Source organism: Pongo abelii, chromosome 1 (genome assembly GCF_028885655.2).
Source record: "Pongo abelii isolate AG06213 chromosome 1, NHGRI_mPonAbe1-v2.0_pri, whole genome shotgun sequence".
NCBI lineage: Eukaryota > Metazoa > Chordata > Mammalia > Primates > Hominidae > Pongo > Pongo abelii.
The window spans coordinates 29319297-29331353 of NC_071985.2; the positions used below are offsets into that span (position 1 = coordinate 29319297).

Genomic DNA, 12057 nt, shown 5'->3' on the forward strand with positions numbered 1-12057 from the left:
TGTCTCTATTAAAAATAAAAGACAGGCCAGGTGCGGTGGCTCATGCCTGTAAACCCAGTACTTTGGGAGGCCAGGGTGGGTGGATCACGAGGTCAGGAGATCGAGACTGTCCTGGCTAATACTGTGAAACCCCATCTCTACTAAAAATACAAAAAATTAGCTGGGCATGGTGGCAGGCGCCTGTACTCCCAGCTACTCGGGAGGCTGAGGCAGGAGAACGCATGAACCCAGGAGGCAGAGCTTGCAGTGAGCCAAGATCACGCCACTGTACTCCAGCCTGGGCAACAGAGCGAGAGTCCGTCTCAAAAAAATAAAATAAAAAATAAAAACATTATGGCCTGACATAGTGAGGGCTCACGCCTGTAATCCCAGCACTTTGGGAGGCCGAGGTGGGCAGATCACCTGAGGTCAGGAGTTCAAGACCAGCCTGGCCAACATGGTGAAACCCCATCTCTACTAAAAATACAAAAATTAGCTGGGAGTAGTGGTGTGTATCCTGTAATCCCAGCTACTTGGGAGGCTGAGGCAAGAGAATTGCTTGAACCCAGGAGGCAGAGGGTGTAGTGAGCTGAGATCACACCACTGCACTCCAGCCTGGGCAATAGAGTGAGACTGTGTCTCAAAAAAAAAAAATTAGCTGGGTGTGGTGGTGTATGCCTGTAATCCCATCTGCTCGGGAGGCTAAGGCACAAGAATCACTTAAACCCAGGACACAGAGGTGGCAGTGAGCTGAAAGCATGCCACTGCACACCAACCTGAGTGAGAAAGTGAGACTCTGTCTCGAAAAAACAAGTAAGATCTAAAGAAGGCCATGTGACAAGAGAGGCAGAGAGTGGAGTAACGCAGTTATAAACCAAGGAATGCCAAGGATTTCCAGGAGCCACCAAAAGCTAGAAAGAGGCAAGTAAGGATTCTCCCATAAAACCTTCAGGAAAACATGATCCTGCCAGTACCATGAATTTAGACTTCTAGCTTCCAGCACTTGAGAGAATAAATTTCTGTTGTTTCAAACCACCAAGTTTACGGTGATTTTTTACAGTAGCCCTAGAAAAGTAATATATCAGGTCTAATTAGCCTTAGTCTTAGTGTGGGCAAAGAAAGGTTTTCATAGCACTTGGTCTCTGAATCTGTAAAGACAGACAGAAAGACAATTCAAGGCTGGAGGATTCCCAAAATTCTAATACATAAATCATGCCATATAGGTCAGTTATTTACAAGGGTTAAAAAGTGAGTAGGGAATGTGTAATTTACAGTCAACATCCAGCCCTGATCTTGATTGTATCCTTCCACAAAAGTAATACTGCTGATTATTATCTCCATAGCGCTAAAATAACTTCACTCCCTGTTGACTGCCCTGACTTGCTTAAATAAACCAGCTTCAAAGCAAAAGATGAAAAAGTCCCAAACTCCATTTTAAAACATATGACAAAACAAGACATAATTTATTTTTTTGTTTCTGTTAAAGTATAAGAAGGGAAAATAGGTAGCAAAGGTTACTGCTAGATACTTTTCAGAAAACATGTATGATATCAACAGATATGATGCTCACCCACATCAGTTCCCTCTTCAAGGACAGCCTTGTTTTGAAGTTCAGGACCTGCAACATCTGTGAAAACTCCATCTTCGTCCACTAAACAATCCTATAAAGTATCATTTTGAACAATTAAAATATCAAGACATTTTCTCTTATGACAATATCTGGCAAAACAATATATATAAAACATCTCAGTATAGCCTAGTCTTTTTCTACATTGAAACTCTAGGTACTTGGCCGGGCACGGCACTCAGGCCTGTAATCCCAGCACTTCGGGAGGTCGAGGTGGGCGGATCGCTTGAGGTCAGGCATTCAAGACTAGCCTGGCCAACATGGTGAAACCCACTTCCACTAAAAATACAAAAATTAGCCAGGCATGGTGGTGTGCACCTGTAGTCCCAGCTACTCGGGAGGCTGAGGCAGGAGAATCGCTTGAACCCTGGAGGTAGAGGTTGCAGTGAGCTGAGATCATACCACACCACTGCACTCCAGCCTGGGCGACAGAGCAAGACTCCATCTCAAAAAAAAAAGAAAAAGAAATAGGAATTTGTGAATTTTATACATTTAAATCACCAAAGCCAAAATGTGTTATTGAAGCATATACATAAACTTTAATAACGAAAGTAACAAAATATATTAAAACATCTTTGAGTGGTCTCTATTGTTTCCAAATCTATGCCTATATACACAGTTGTTCCCTTTCAGACTCACCTTCTAACTAAATGGAAATACTTGCTAAGTAACTGAAGTATGTAAAGTAAATGTAGAGAGGACTGTTTAGCTAAAACAGGCTTTTTCAGGGAGTAAAAGTAATTTGTCTATGTGACTTGATGCTAGAAAAAAAGTATTTTAAAAGTGCCCCATGACATATATTCTTCAATTCTAACGTGCTAACTTTCTCTTAATTTGGGGAAATCTTTTTCAATTAGTACGAATTAAAGAAACTTTAGAGTACTACACAGACCTAAGCACTTCACAATTATGATGACAAAAGTCATCATTTTTAAAAAATGAAGATGTTGGTTAGAATTTATCATTTCCTTTTATTAAGATGAATAATTAAAAATGATAAAAGAGGAACAGTACCATGGGCAGGTTGTGCTGAGATGCTACACCGTAATCTTCCATACCATGAGCTGGGGCTGTGTGAACCAATCCTGTTCCTTTTGCCATGGTCACATGATTTGCAGGTAAAAGAGGAGAGGCTTTATCAGGAATTAACGGATGACTGCAAGTACCATTTTCCAAATCTACACCTGTGGGGAAAGAAAACCACTATTAAGAATCATTTTATATGGCAAATCTATCTCCTTAAGCTTAGCAATAGAACATCAGGTTAAATGTGCAGAATCTAGAACAATACTGGCTAGGCTTAAATTCCAGCTTCCCCTTTAACTTGTTCTGTGACCTTCTGGAATCTATAAAATGCAGATAATTATGGTTCCCACCTCAGAGGGTTGCTGTGAAAATAAACAGAGTTAATGTAGTTTAAGTGTTTTGATACTTACTGCATCTACCACTTAATACTCTCCCTCACCACCCTCCCAAAAAGATCTCTAAGTAATTAATAAGAAATAACTCATTTTTTTCTGGAAAGGAAACCTACCCCATACAAATTACTTCATTTTTAGCTCTTCAACATTTCTACTACTTTAATAAGTAGTAGCTATGTGACACCAGCTTATTTTGACAGAGATAAGAAATATATATACTCCTCCACAATATGGTGACTCAAATAGCAACTCAATAATTATCTGACAGTAAGAATTTGAAACAATTATGCTATCTAGACAAAAGATCTTTAAATTCAACCTTAACACTTTCAAAAATCTTGTGATTTTTAGATTCTATGATAACGTATAACTTGACAATGAAGTCTTTAATATCCTCTGCATTTATAAAAGAGCAGGGGGCTGGGTGCAGTAGCTCATGTGTGTAATTGCAGCACTTTGGGAGGCTGAGGCAGGAAGACTGCTTGAGCCCAGGAGTTTGAAACAAGCCTGGGCAACACAGTGAGAGAGGGTGTGAAGTAAATTATTATTTTGGTTTTTATTTTTACTACCCTATTGCACCAAAGAGGACCGAATGGTCTTAAAAATTCTTAAGCTCCTTTCCTGCCTCTGACATAAAAATCTTTTTATTTTTGTTAAGGTTGTTTAAACTTCTCATTGGCTTGTATCTGAACTGATTAATTTAGAGGGCTTTCCTATTTAGCTAGGCAGTCTTTCTAGGCAGTTTCTGTATCTTTATTCATGTGATTGATTTTTTAGCAAGAAATTAAAAGATATATCACACCTAAGGATCAAAGATAATTTTAGGCCAGGCAAGGTGGCTCAAGTCTATAATCCTAGCACTTTGGGAGGCAGAGGCAGGAGGAACACTTGAGCTCAGGAGTTCAAGACCTGCCTGGGCAACGTAGTGAGACTTCATCTCTTTAAAAATAAAATAAAATAAAATTTTAGTCCAGGCACAGTGGCTCATGCCCATAATCCCAGCACTTTGGAAGACCAAGGCAGGAGGATCACTTGAGGCCAGGAGTTCAAGACCAACCTGGGCAATGTAGCAAGACCTCATCTCTACCAAAAACAATTAAAAATTAGCCCAGCATGGTGGCACACACTTATAGTCCCAGCTACTCAAGAGGCTGAGGCAGGAAGATCACTTGAACCTAGGATCCGGAGGCTGCAGTGAGCCAAGACGGCACCACTGCACTCCAGCCTGGGCAACAGAGCAAGACCACATCTCAAAACAAAACAAAGAACAACAACAACAAAAAGCTAATTTTAAACTTCCCTAGACTTCCATAATTATATTTCAAAGCAGTCACTACCTCAAAAGTCCCAAATTATAGCTCACAAAGAATTATTTTGGGCTAGGCAGAGTGGCTTACGCCTTTAATCCCAGCACTTTGGCAGGCCAAGGCAGGCAGATCACTTGAGCCCAGGAATTCCAGACCAGTCTGGGCTACACAACAATTCATCTCTGTAAAACATTTTTTCAAAATTAGCCGGGTGTGGTGGCATGTGCCTATAGTCCCAGCTACTTGGGTGGCCAGGGCAGGAGGATTGCTTGAGCCTGGGAGTTTGAGGCTGCAATGAGCTGACTGGACCACTGCATTCCAGCATGGGCAACAGCAGGAGACCCTGCCTCTTTAAAAAATAAAATAAAATTCCTTTGATAGAAGAACTGCTTTCTGAATAATTTTCAGAACTTATTCAATCCTTTATTAAAATTATGTATCAAAAAATAAGTACATTTATTTCCTTTCTTGCTACTTTTATTAAAACAGATAAAAACAATTTTAAAAATTAATTTTGCATAAAATTTTACCAAGTAACTACTGGATATTGCCAGAAATTAGTTTTATCTGTTGTATATTTATCAATATTCATATTTTTCTACACTCTTATCATGCTTAATGTATATTCTCCTTTAGTGTAATCAATGTAAAATGTATTCTAGAAAGGTAGAGGCCATATCTGTTTCAATTCACAATAGGCAGTTCAGCAAAGTAGTAAATTCAAGTCAGCCCAATACTTTGATGACTATGTTGTCAGATATCTAAAAATCTTCACCTGAAAATGTTGAAATAGTCTCAAATGTTGTTTCCAAAGTAGAAGCAACAGAGGCTACTTTATCTGCAGCCAGTACGTAGAGGTCTCCAGACTTAGAACATTTCACAACAGCATACCTAACACAAAATTTTAGGAGAAATTACTAATAATGAAACAAGAAAAGCCACAGATACCATTTTAATTTTTAAATAATCATTTTAGAAAAAACTGACTTCAGGCCAGGGGCGGTGGTTCACGTCTGTAATCCCAGCACTTTGGGAGGCCGAGGCAGGTGGATCACCTGAGGATGGGAGTTTGCAACTAGCCTCACCAACATAGAGAAACCCCGTCTCTACTAAAAATACAAAATAAGCCGGGTGTGGTGGCGCATGCCTGTAATCCCATAATCCCAGCTACTCAGGAGGCTGAGGTAGGAGAATTGCTTGAACCCAGGAGGTGGAGGTTGTGGTAAGCTGAGATCGCGCCACTGCACTCCAGCCTGGGCAACAAAAGGCAAAACTCAGTCGCCAAAAAAAAAAAAAAGAAAAAAGAAAAAACTGACTTCAAGATCAAACTGTACTATTTTCAAAACACTTCATAACTTATACTTCTATTTCATTTTCCCAAAAAGCCAGATAAGGTGATAAAAAGGATCACCTAAAGGTTAATAAAATCTATATGAACATAATAACTAAGTTATAATTCATTAAATTTTAAAATAACAAAGAGGATAAAATAAATTCAAAATAATGTTAATAATGGAATAGATTCTATTTGTGTATAAAACAAAAAATGCAATAATATACCCACTTTGATTCAGGCATATAGCAAACAGCTTCATTGGCTGGAATCGTCCAAGGTTGTGTGGTCCAGACCAAAATACTAACAGGAGATGAACCATCTGTGAAAATAAAATTGTAAATATGTTAGCAAATGGGATAATTCTATAACTTTAGTACACTCAAGCTATGAAAAAATCTTACCTATAAGAGATGTCAATTTAGGAGAAGGTTTTAAGAGAGGAAATTTTACATATATTGAACGACTGACATGCTCAGGATTATATTCAAGTTCTGCTTCAGCCAATGCAGTCCTAAGGTTTAAAAATATTAAACATAAATATTTGGAAGCCTCACAAATTTTCCCCTTTTAATTACCAAAAAATGCATATATACCTAGATGACGGAGACCAAAACACAGGTTTGTAAGATCGATAAACCAAGCCCTATAAAAGACAAAAATATGATGTTAAAAGTAGAATTTTGTAACACATACTAAAATCTACTCGAAGAGAAAAAATACTTCTTTACCTTATCATACATTTGGTAAAAAGTTCTCAACTGTTTGGCTTCATACTTCCCATCAAATGTATAGTAGCAATTATTCCAATCTGCCATTATTCCCCAACGAATAAATGCTGATTTCTGTTTCTCAATGGCTGCTTTAGCAAATGATCTAGCTAAAAAAAAGACGAAAAAAAGCTTTTAAAAAACCAATGAATTCGAATTCTTAAACATGGTTTAGCATGTATCTCTCTAAATGCAAATGCTGTAGACAGTTTAGAATGCAATTTTTTTTTTTCTTTTTTTTTTGAGACAGAGTCTCGCTGTCGCCCAGGCTGGAGTGCAGTGGTGCGAGTGGCGCAATCTCGGCTCACTGCAAGCTCCGCCTCCCGGGTTCACGCCATTCTCCTGCCTCAGCCTCCCGAGTAGCTGGGACTACAGGCACCCACCACCACGCCCGGCTAATTTTTTTGTAGTTTTAGTAGAGACGGGGTTTCACCGTGTTAGCCAGGATGGTCTGGATCTCCTGACCTCGTGATCTACCCGCCTTGGCCTCCCAAAGTGCTGGGATTACAGGCCTGAGCCACTGCACCCGGGCACAAAATTTTTTTTTTTTTGAGATGGAGTCTTGCTCTGTTGCCCAGGTTGGAGTGCAGTGGCGGATCTCAGCTCACTATAACCTCTGCCACCCAGGTTCAAGCAATTCTCATGCCTCAGCCTCCCAAGTAGCTGGGACTACAGGCGTGCGCCACCACGCCCGGCTAATTATTTGGTATTTTCAGTAGAAATGGGGTTTTGCCATGTTGGCCAGGCTGGTCTCAAACTCCTCACCTTAGGTGATCCACCTCCCTCAGCCTCCCAAAGTGCTAGGATTACAGGTGTCAGCCACTGTGCTGGCCTATAAAATTTTTTAATAGAAAAATAATTTGAAGGTCAACAGTGTTCAGAAGATACCTACAACAAATTCTAAAATTAACTGGAATTGCAAAAGTTAAAATTTTATTACTGTCTTCTGTATTTTCCAGACTTTATACAATGACCTCACATTTAGGACAAATAAACTGGAAAAATTATTCCTTATTGTTTCGTAATTTAAGAAAAGGTCAGATAACAATTTTCATTTCATTATACACAAAAAATCAATCAGAATATCAAATCTAAGCCAATGATAATAGATTTCACAAGGAAGTAAAAAAATCTTCACAGTTACATCCAAATGTACAATAGTATAACATATAAGAAAAAGAGAGTCCTCCCTGACCCAGTCGACTGAAGAAAAAGGATCAAATAAGAGATTAATGTAAAATATATGTATTTTAGAATTGAATTTTGGCTTAACACCTGAAATCAGTCAACAAGCCCCCTTGAGGAAAGTAAAAAAAAGAATTTACCAAAAAATAGTTTTATAAAATATGAACATTAAGAAACTGAGAATGCAATCAGAAATGCTCACAAAGTCTTTCCTTCAATATCCAAACATAAGTTCTTACAAAAATCAATGAAATAAAATCTGAATTTTCTGTGACAGAAAGGCATTTCCAATAGATCTCATTATAAGCAAACCAAACCCAAACAAAAGGTTCATTTGGTAAAGTTCCGACTTTTCCAAGGACCCTAAGTGTTTACAAATATCATTTTAAAACAGAAATAGAGATTATTTACCTTTCTCTCTAATTTCCATAGCTGAAAGATTCTGAGCTGTTCTACCAAGTTCTGATAATACTTTTATTTCAATGGGCAACCCATGACAATCCCAGCCGGGCACAAAATGTATTTTGGAGCCATTCATCATATGGAATCGATTGGCTATGTCTTTCAAAATCTGCAAAGATAAAATGATAATTATCATTCACACATAAAACATTTGGCCTACAATTTATGTTCTTTTTTTAAACTTAATACCATTTTTAAAACTGCAATTTGAAAGGAAACGTATAAATTAACTCATAAAAAACTACTAACACAAATAGTCTAATATTATTTATATTGAGCTAAGAAATATCATCAAACCATTGCAGAACTTACAGTGTACTCAGAGAATGGAATATTGTGGTTAACTCTGTCATTGACAAACCCTTACTAAAACAGTAGACCTCTTCATTAGGTATAGTTCTAGAACTAATTTACCTTTTTAAGTTCATTTTAGATACTAGAGGGCAGCAGAGCCTTTTAAAAAATATATTACCATAGCTGAATGGGGGAATCAAAGGCAAAGGATAGATTTGGCTCCAAGCTCAATTTCCTTCTTCCCAAGAGGAAACAGTGCTCTGACCACTAGCCCACTAGTCCAGAAAACAATTTCCTCCTTTCCATACCTATCAAAAGTAGAAAAGATATTATTATATTCTCCTCCCATCCCTTCCCCCCTTTAAAAATTCTAATTTCAAACTGTTTACTACTGAACAGGAAGGAGTCCTGTGATCTGAGTGGTTGTCACATTAAAAAAAAAAATTCATCTAGCTATACATACTTAAGATTGGTACACTTTACTCTGGGTATATTATTTAAATTAATCATCATATAAATAACCTCCTTTCTACTTATCTCTTTGGAAATTGTTTACTTATTTTTTTGTCTCTTCCCTGTAAAACATAAACTCCATGAAATCAGAGAGCCCATCTGTCCTCTTCACCCATGAATTCCAGCCTTTCGAATGGTTTCTGGCACTAGTCTATAAATATTTATCAAATACACGAATACATGGATGCATATATGCTCTAAACAATGGTATCTTATATAGTAGCCACTGGCCACATGTGATTTTTGGTGCTAGTCCGAATTCAGATGTAATGATGTAAATTATAAAATATATACCTGATTTCAAACATGTGTTACGAAAATGTGATATATCTCAAAAATGTTTTACATTGACTGTATGTTGAAATGATACTTTAGATATGTTGAGTTAAATGTAATATTAAAATTAATTTCACTTGTTTCTTTTCATTATTTTCTGGGACCACCAGAAAAATTTTAACTTACCTACGTGGCACAAATTTGTAGCTTGAATTATATTTCTTATATTTCTTTTTTTTTTTGAGATGGAGTCTCGCTCTGTCGCCCAAGCTGGAGAACAGTGGCGCAATCTCAGCTCACTGCAACCTCTGCCTCCCAGGTTCAAGTGATTCTCCTGCCTCAGCCTCCTAAGTAGCTGGATTACAGGCACATGCCACCATGCCCAGCTAATTTTTTTGTATTTTCAGTAGAGAGAGGGTTTCACCATGTTGGTCAGGCCGGTCTCGAACTCCCGACCTGATGATCTGCCCGCCTCAGCCTCCCAAAGTGCTGGGATTACAGGCATGACCCACCACGCCCAGCCACTTGCATTGTATTTCTACTGAATAGTGTTGCTTTCAGACATATGAACAGGATGAAATCAATCACTGGAACTAATAATTAACAGTGTACCTAATAAGGATTCTTAAATGTAATAATAAAATATAATATATGAAGCCTCTAGTGAAAAGAATAGTAGCAATATAATAGGAATATTTTACTAACTCCTCAGTATCAAACACCACCCTCCTCCTCCCCAAAAAAAGTTCCTCCATACTTTTGAGAGTCATTTATCTCTGTTCCTTTCATTTTTCTAAGATTCATGCATTGCTTTGTTTGACAGATAAACATCTGAATGCCTACTATATGTCAAGAATTTTTCTAGGAACCTAGAATATGGTAGTAAACAAAAACGACAAGGTCTTTTTTTCTCATGGAGGAACACAGAATATATACCAACATATCACACACTATGGAGAAAAAAGCAAATTATAGGGTTAGAAAATGACCTTTAGGGGCTGGGGGTGGTACCATTTTAGAGGGAAGTCAGGAGAGCCTGATAAGATGACATTTGAACAGAATCTGAAAGAAATGAGGAGGTGATCCATGTGAATATTCTGGTGATGCATTCTAGGAAGAGGAAAAAGCAAGCAGGACTATAATTAGCATGTGTGAGGAAGAGCAAGAATTGGTCCTCTCCTAGTTCCAAAGTGCCCATGCTCTTTGCTAAGGGCTTCAAGAAGGCTTCTCTTCATGTGAGAGATAGTTTTGTAAGATGCCACTGTTTTGGCCAGGTGCAGTGGCTCACGCCTGTAATCCCAGCACTTTGAGAGGCCGAGGCGGGTGGATCACGAGGTCAGGAGATCGAGACCATCCTGGCTAACACGGTGAAACCCCGTCTCTACTAAAAAATAATACTAATACAAAAAATTAGCCGGGCATGGTGGCAGGCGCCTGTGGTCCCAGCTACTCGGGAGGCTGAGGCAGGAGAATGGCGTGAACCTGGGAGGCGGAGCTTGCAGTGAGGGGAGATTGCGCCACTGCACTCAAGCCTGGGTGACAGCGCGACACTCTGTCTCAAAGAACAACAACAAAAAAGACGCCACTGTTTTTTAGGCAATTATTCCTTTGTCCTCAATCCACATGGAGCTGGCTCCCTCTGCTCCAGCTCCAAGAGTAAAAATGTGATCCACTGTAGCCATTAACATATTCTATCCCCAAGTCTGCAATGACTGATTCAGAAATAGATGTGCGACCCAAATCAGGCCAATAAGATTCAATTTCAGGACTTTTATAAGAATTGTTGGGGGCCAGATGCGGTGGCTCACGCCTGTAATCCCAGCACTTTGGGAGGCAGAGGCGGGCGGATCACGAGGTCAGGAGATCGAGATCATCCTGGCTAACACAGTGAAACCCTATCTCTACTTAAAATACAAAAAATTAGCCGGGCGTGGTGGCAGGCGACTGTAGTCCCAGCTACTTGGGAGGCTGAGGCAGGAGAATCGCTTGGATCCGGGAAGCGGAGATTGCAGTGAGCCAAGATTGCACCACTGCACTCCAGTCCAGGTGACAGTACAAGACTCCGTCTCAAAAAACAAACAAACAAAAAAGAACTATTGGGAAAGAGAAGGTGGAATAATGTAAGCCTGAAACTACTGGGAAATGTGCTGGGGGTCTGGGGTGGGGCAGTCACCAAAGTAGCAAAGAGTCGGAGACAGAGAGAAACCAATTCTTTCTTAATTTTATTTGAAGTCCTGATCCAGCTATGCAGGTGGCTAAAACTATCTGGACTCCACAGTAAAAAAGCCAGTAAATTCTCTCTCTTTGCTTAATCCAGTTAGAGCTGGCTCTTCCATTCCTTGCAAAATGGTTTGAAATAATAGAGTTTTATTCTGTATTTATATCACAAAACATGATTTTTTTTTTTTTGAGACGGAGTCTTGCTCTGTTGCCCAGGCTGGAGTGCAGTGGCGCGATATCGGCTCACTGCAAGCTCCGCCTCCCAGGTTCAAGCCATTCTCCTGCCTCAGCCTCCCGAGTAGCTGGGACTATAGGCGCCCACCACCACGCCTGGCTAATTTTTTGTATTTTTAGTAGAGACGGGGTTTCACTGTGTGAGCCAGGATGGTCTCGATCTCCTGACCTCGTGATCCACCCGCCTCAGCCTCCCAAAGTGCTGGGATTACAGGCGTGAGCCACTGCGCCTGGTCTCTTTAATAGCACTATTGACCCATTCAGTGACCAAATTCCTGGTTTTGAAACTACAGATGCCTAAGCCCACTTCCTCCCCAAAATTTCCACTGAAATCTACAAAAAATAAAGAACTGAAAAACGAGTGAACAGATTGTAGTATTAACATATTCTCTCAATGAAATTCTACTAAGCATTTTAAAAATAATGAATTATTGAT

At 39.3% G+C, this 12057-nt stretch overlaps 1 protein-coding gene across 1 annotated transcript in view; it reads right to left on the reverse strand.

Annotated features, from left to right (window-relative positions):
* IARS2 (isoleucyl-tRNA synthetase 2, mitochondrial) overlaps positions 1-12057 on the reverse strand; it is a 54036-nt gene that overhangs the window by 39434 nt on the left and 2545 nt on the right. Inside the window, exons 3-10 of the mRNA XM_002809439.5 lie at positions 8034-8193; positions 6399-6547; positions 6264-6313; positions 6072-6181; positions 5899-5989; positions 5110-5225; positions 2621-2790; positions 1550-1640 (exon numbers count right to left, since the gene is read on the reverse strand). Of these exons, the coding sequence (XP_002809485.2) occupies positions 1550-1640; positions 2621-2790; positions 5110-5225; positions 5899-5989; positions 6072-6181; positions 6264-6313; positions 6399-6547; positions 8034-8193 (937 nt within the window). The remainder of the gene's footprint in view (positions 1-1549; positions 1641-2620; positions 2791-5109; positions 5226-5898; positions 5990-6071; positions 6182-6263; positions 6314-6398; positions 6548-8033; positions 8194-12057) is intronic.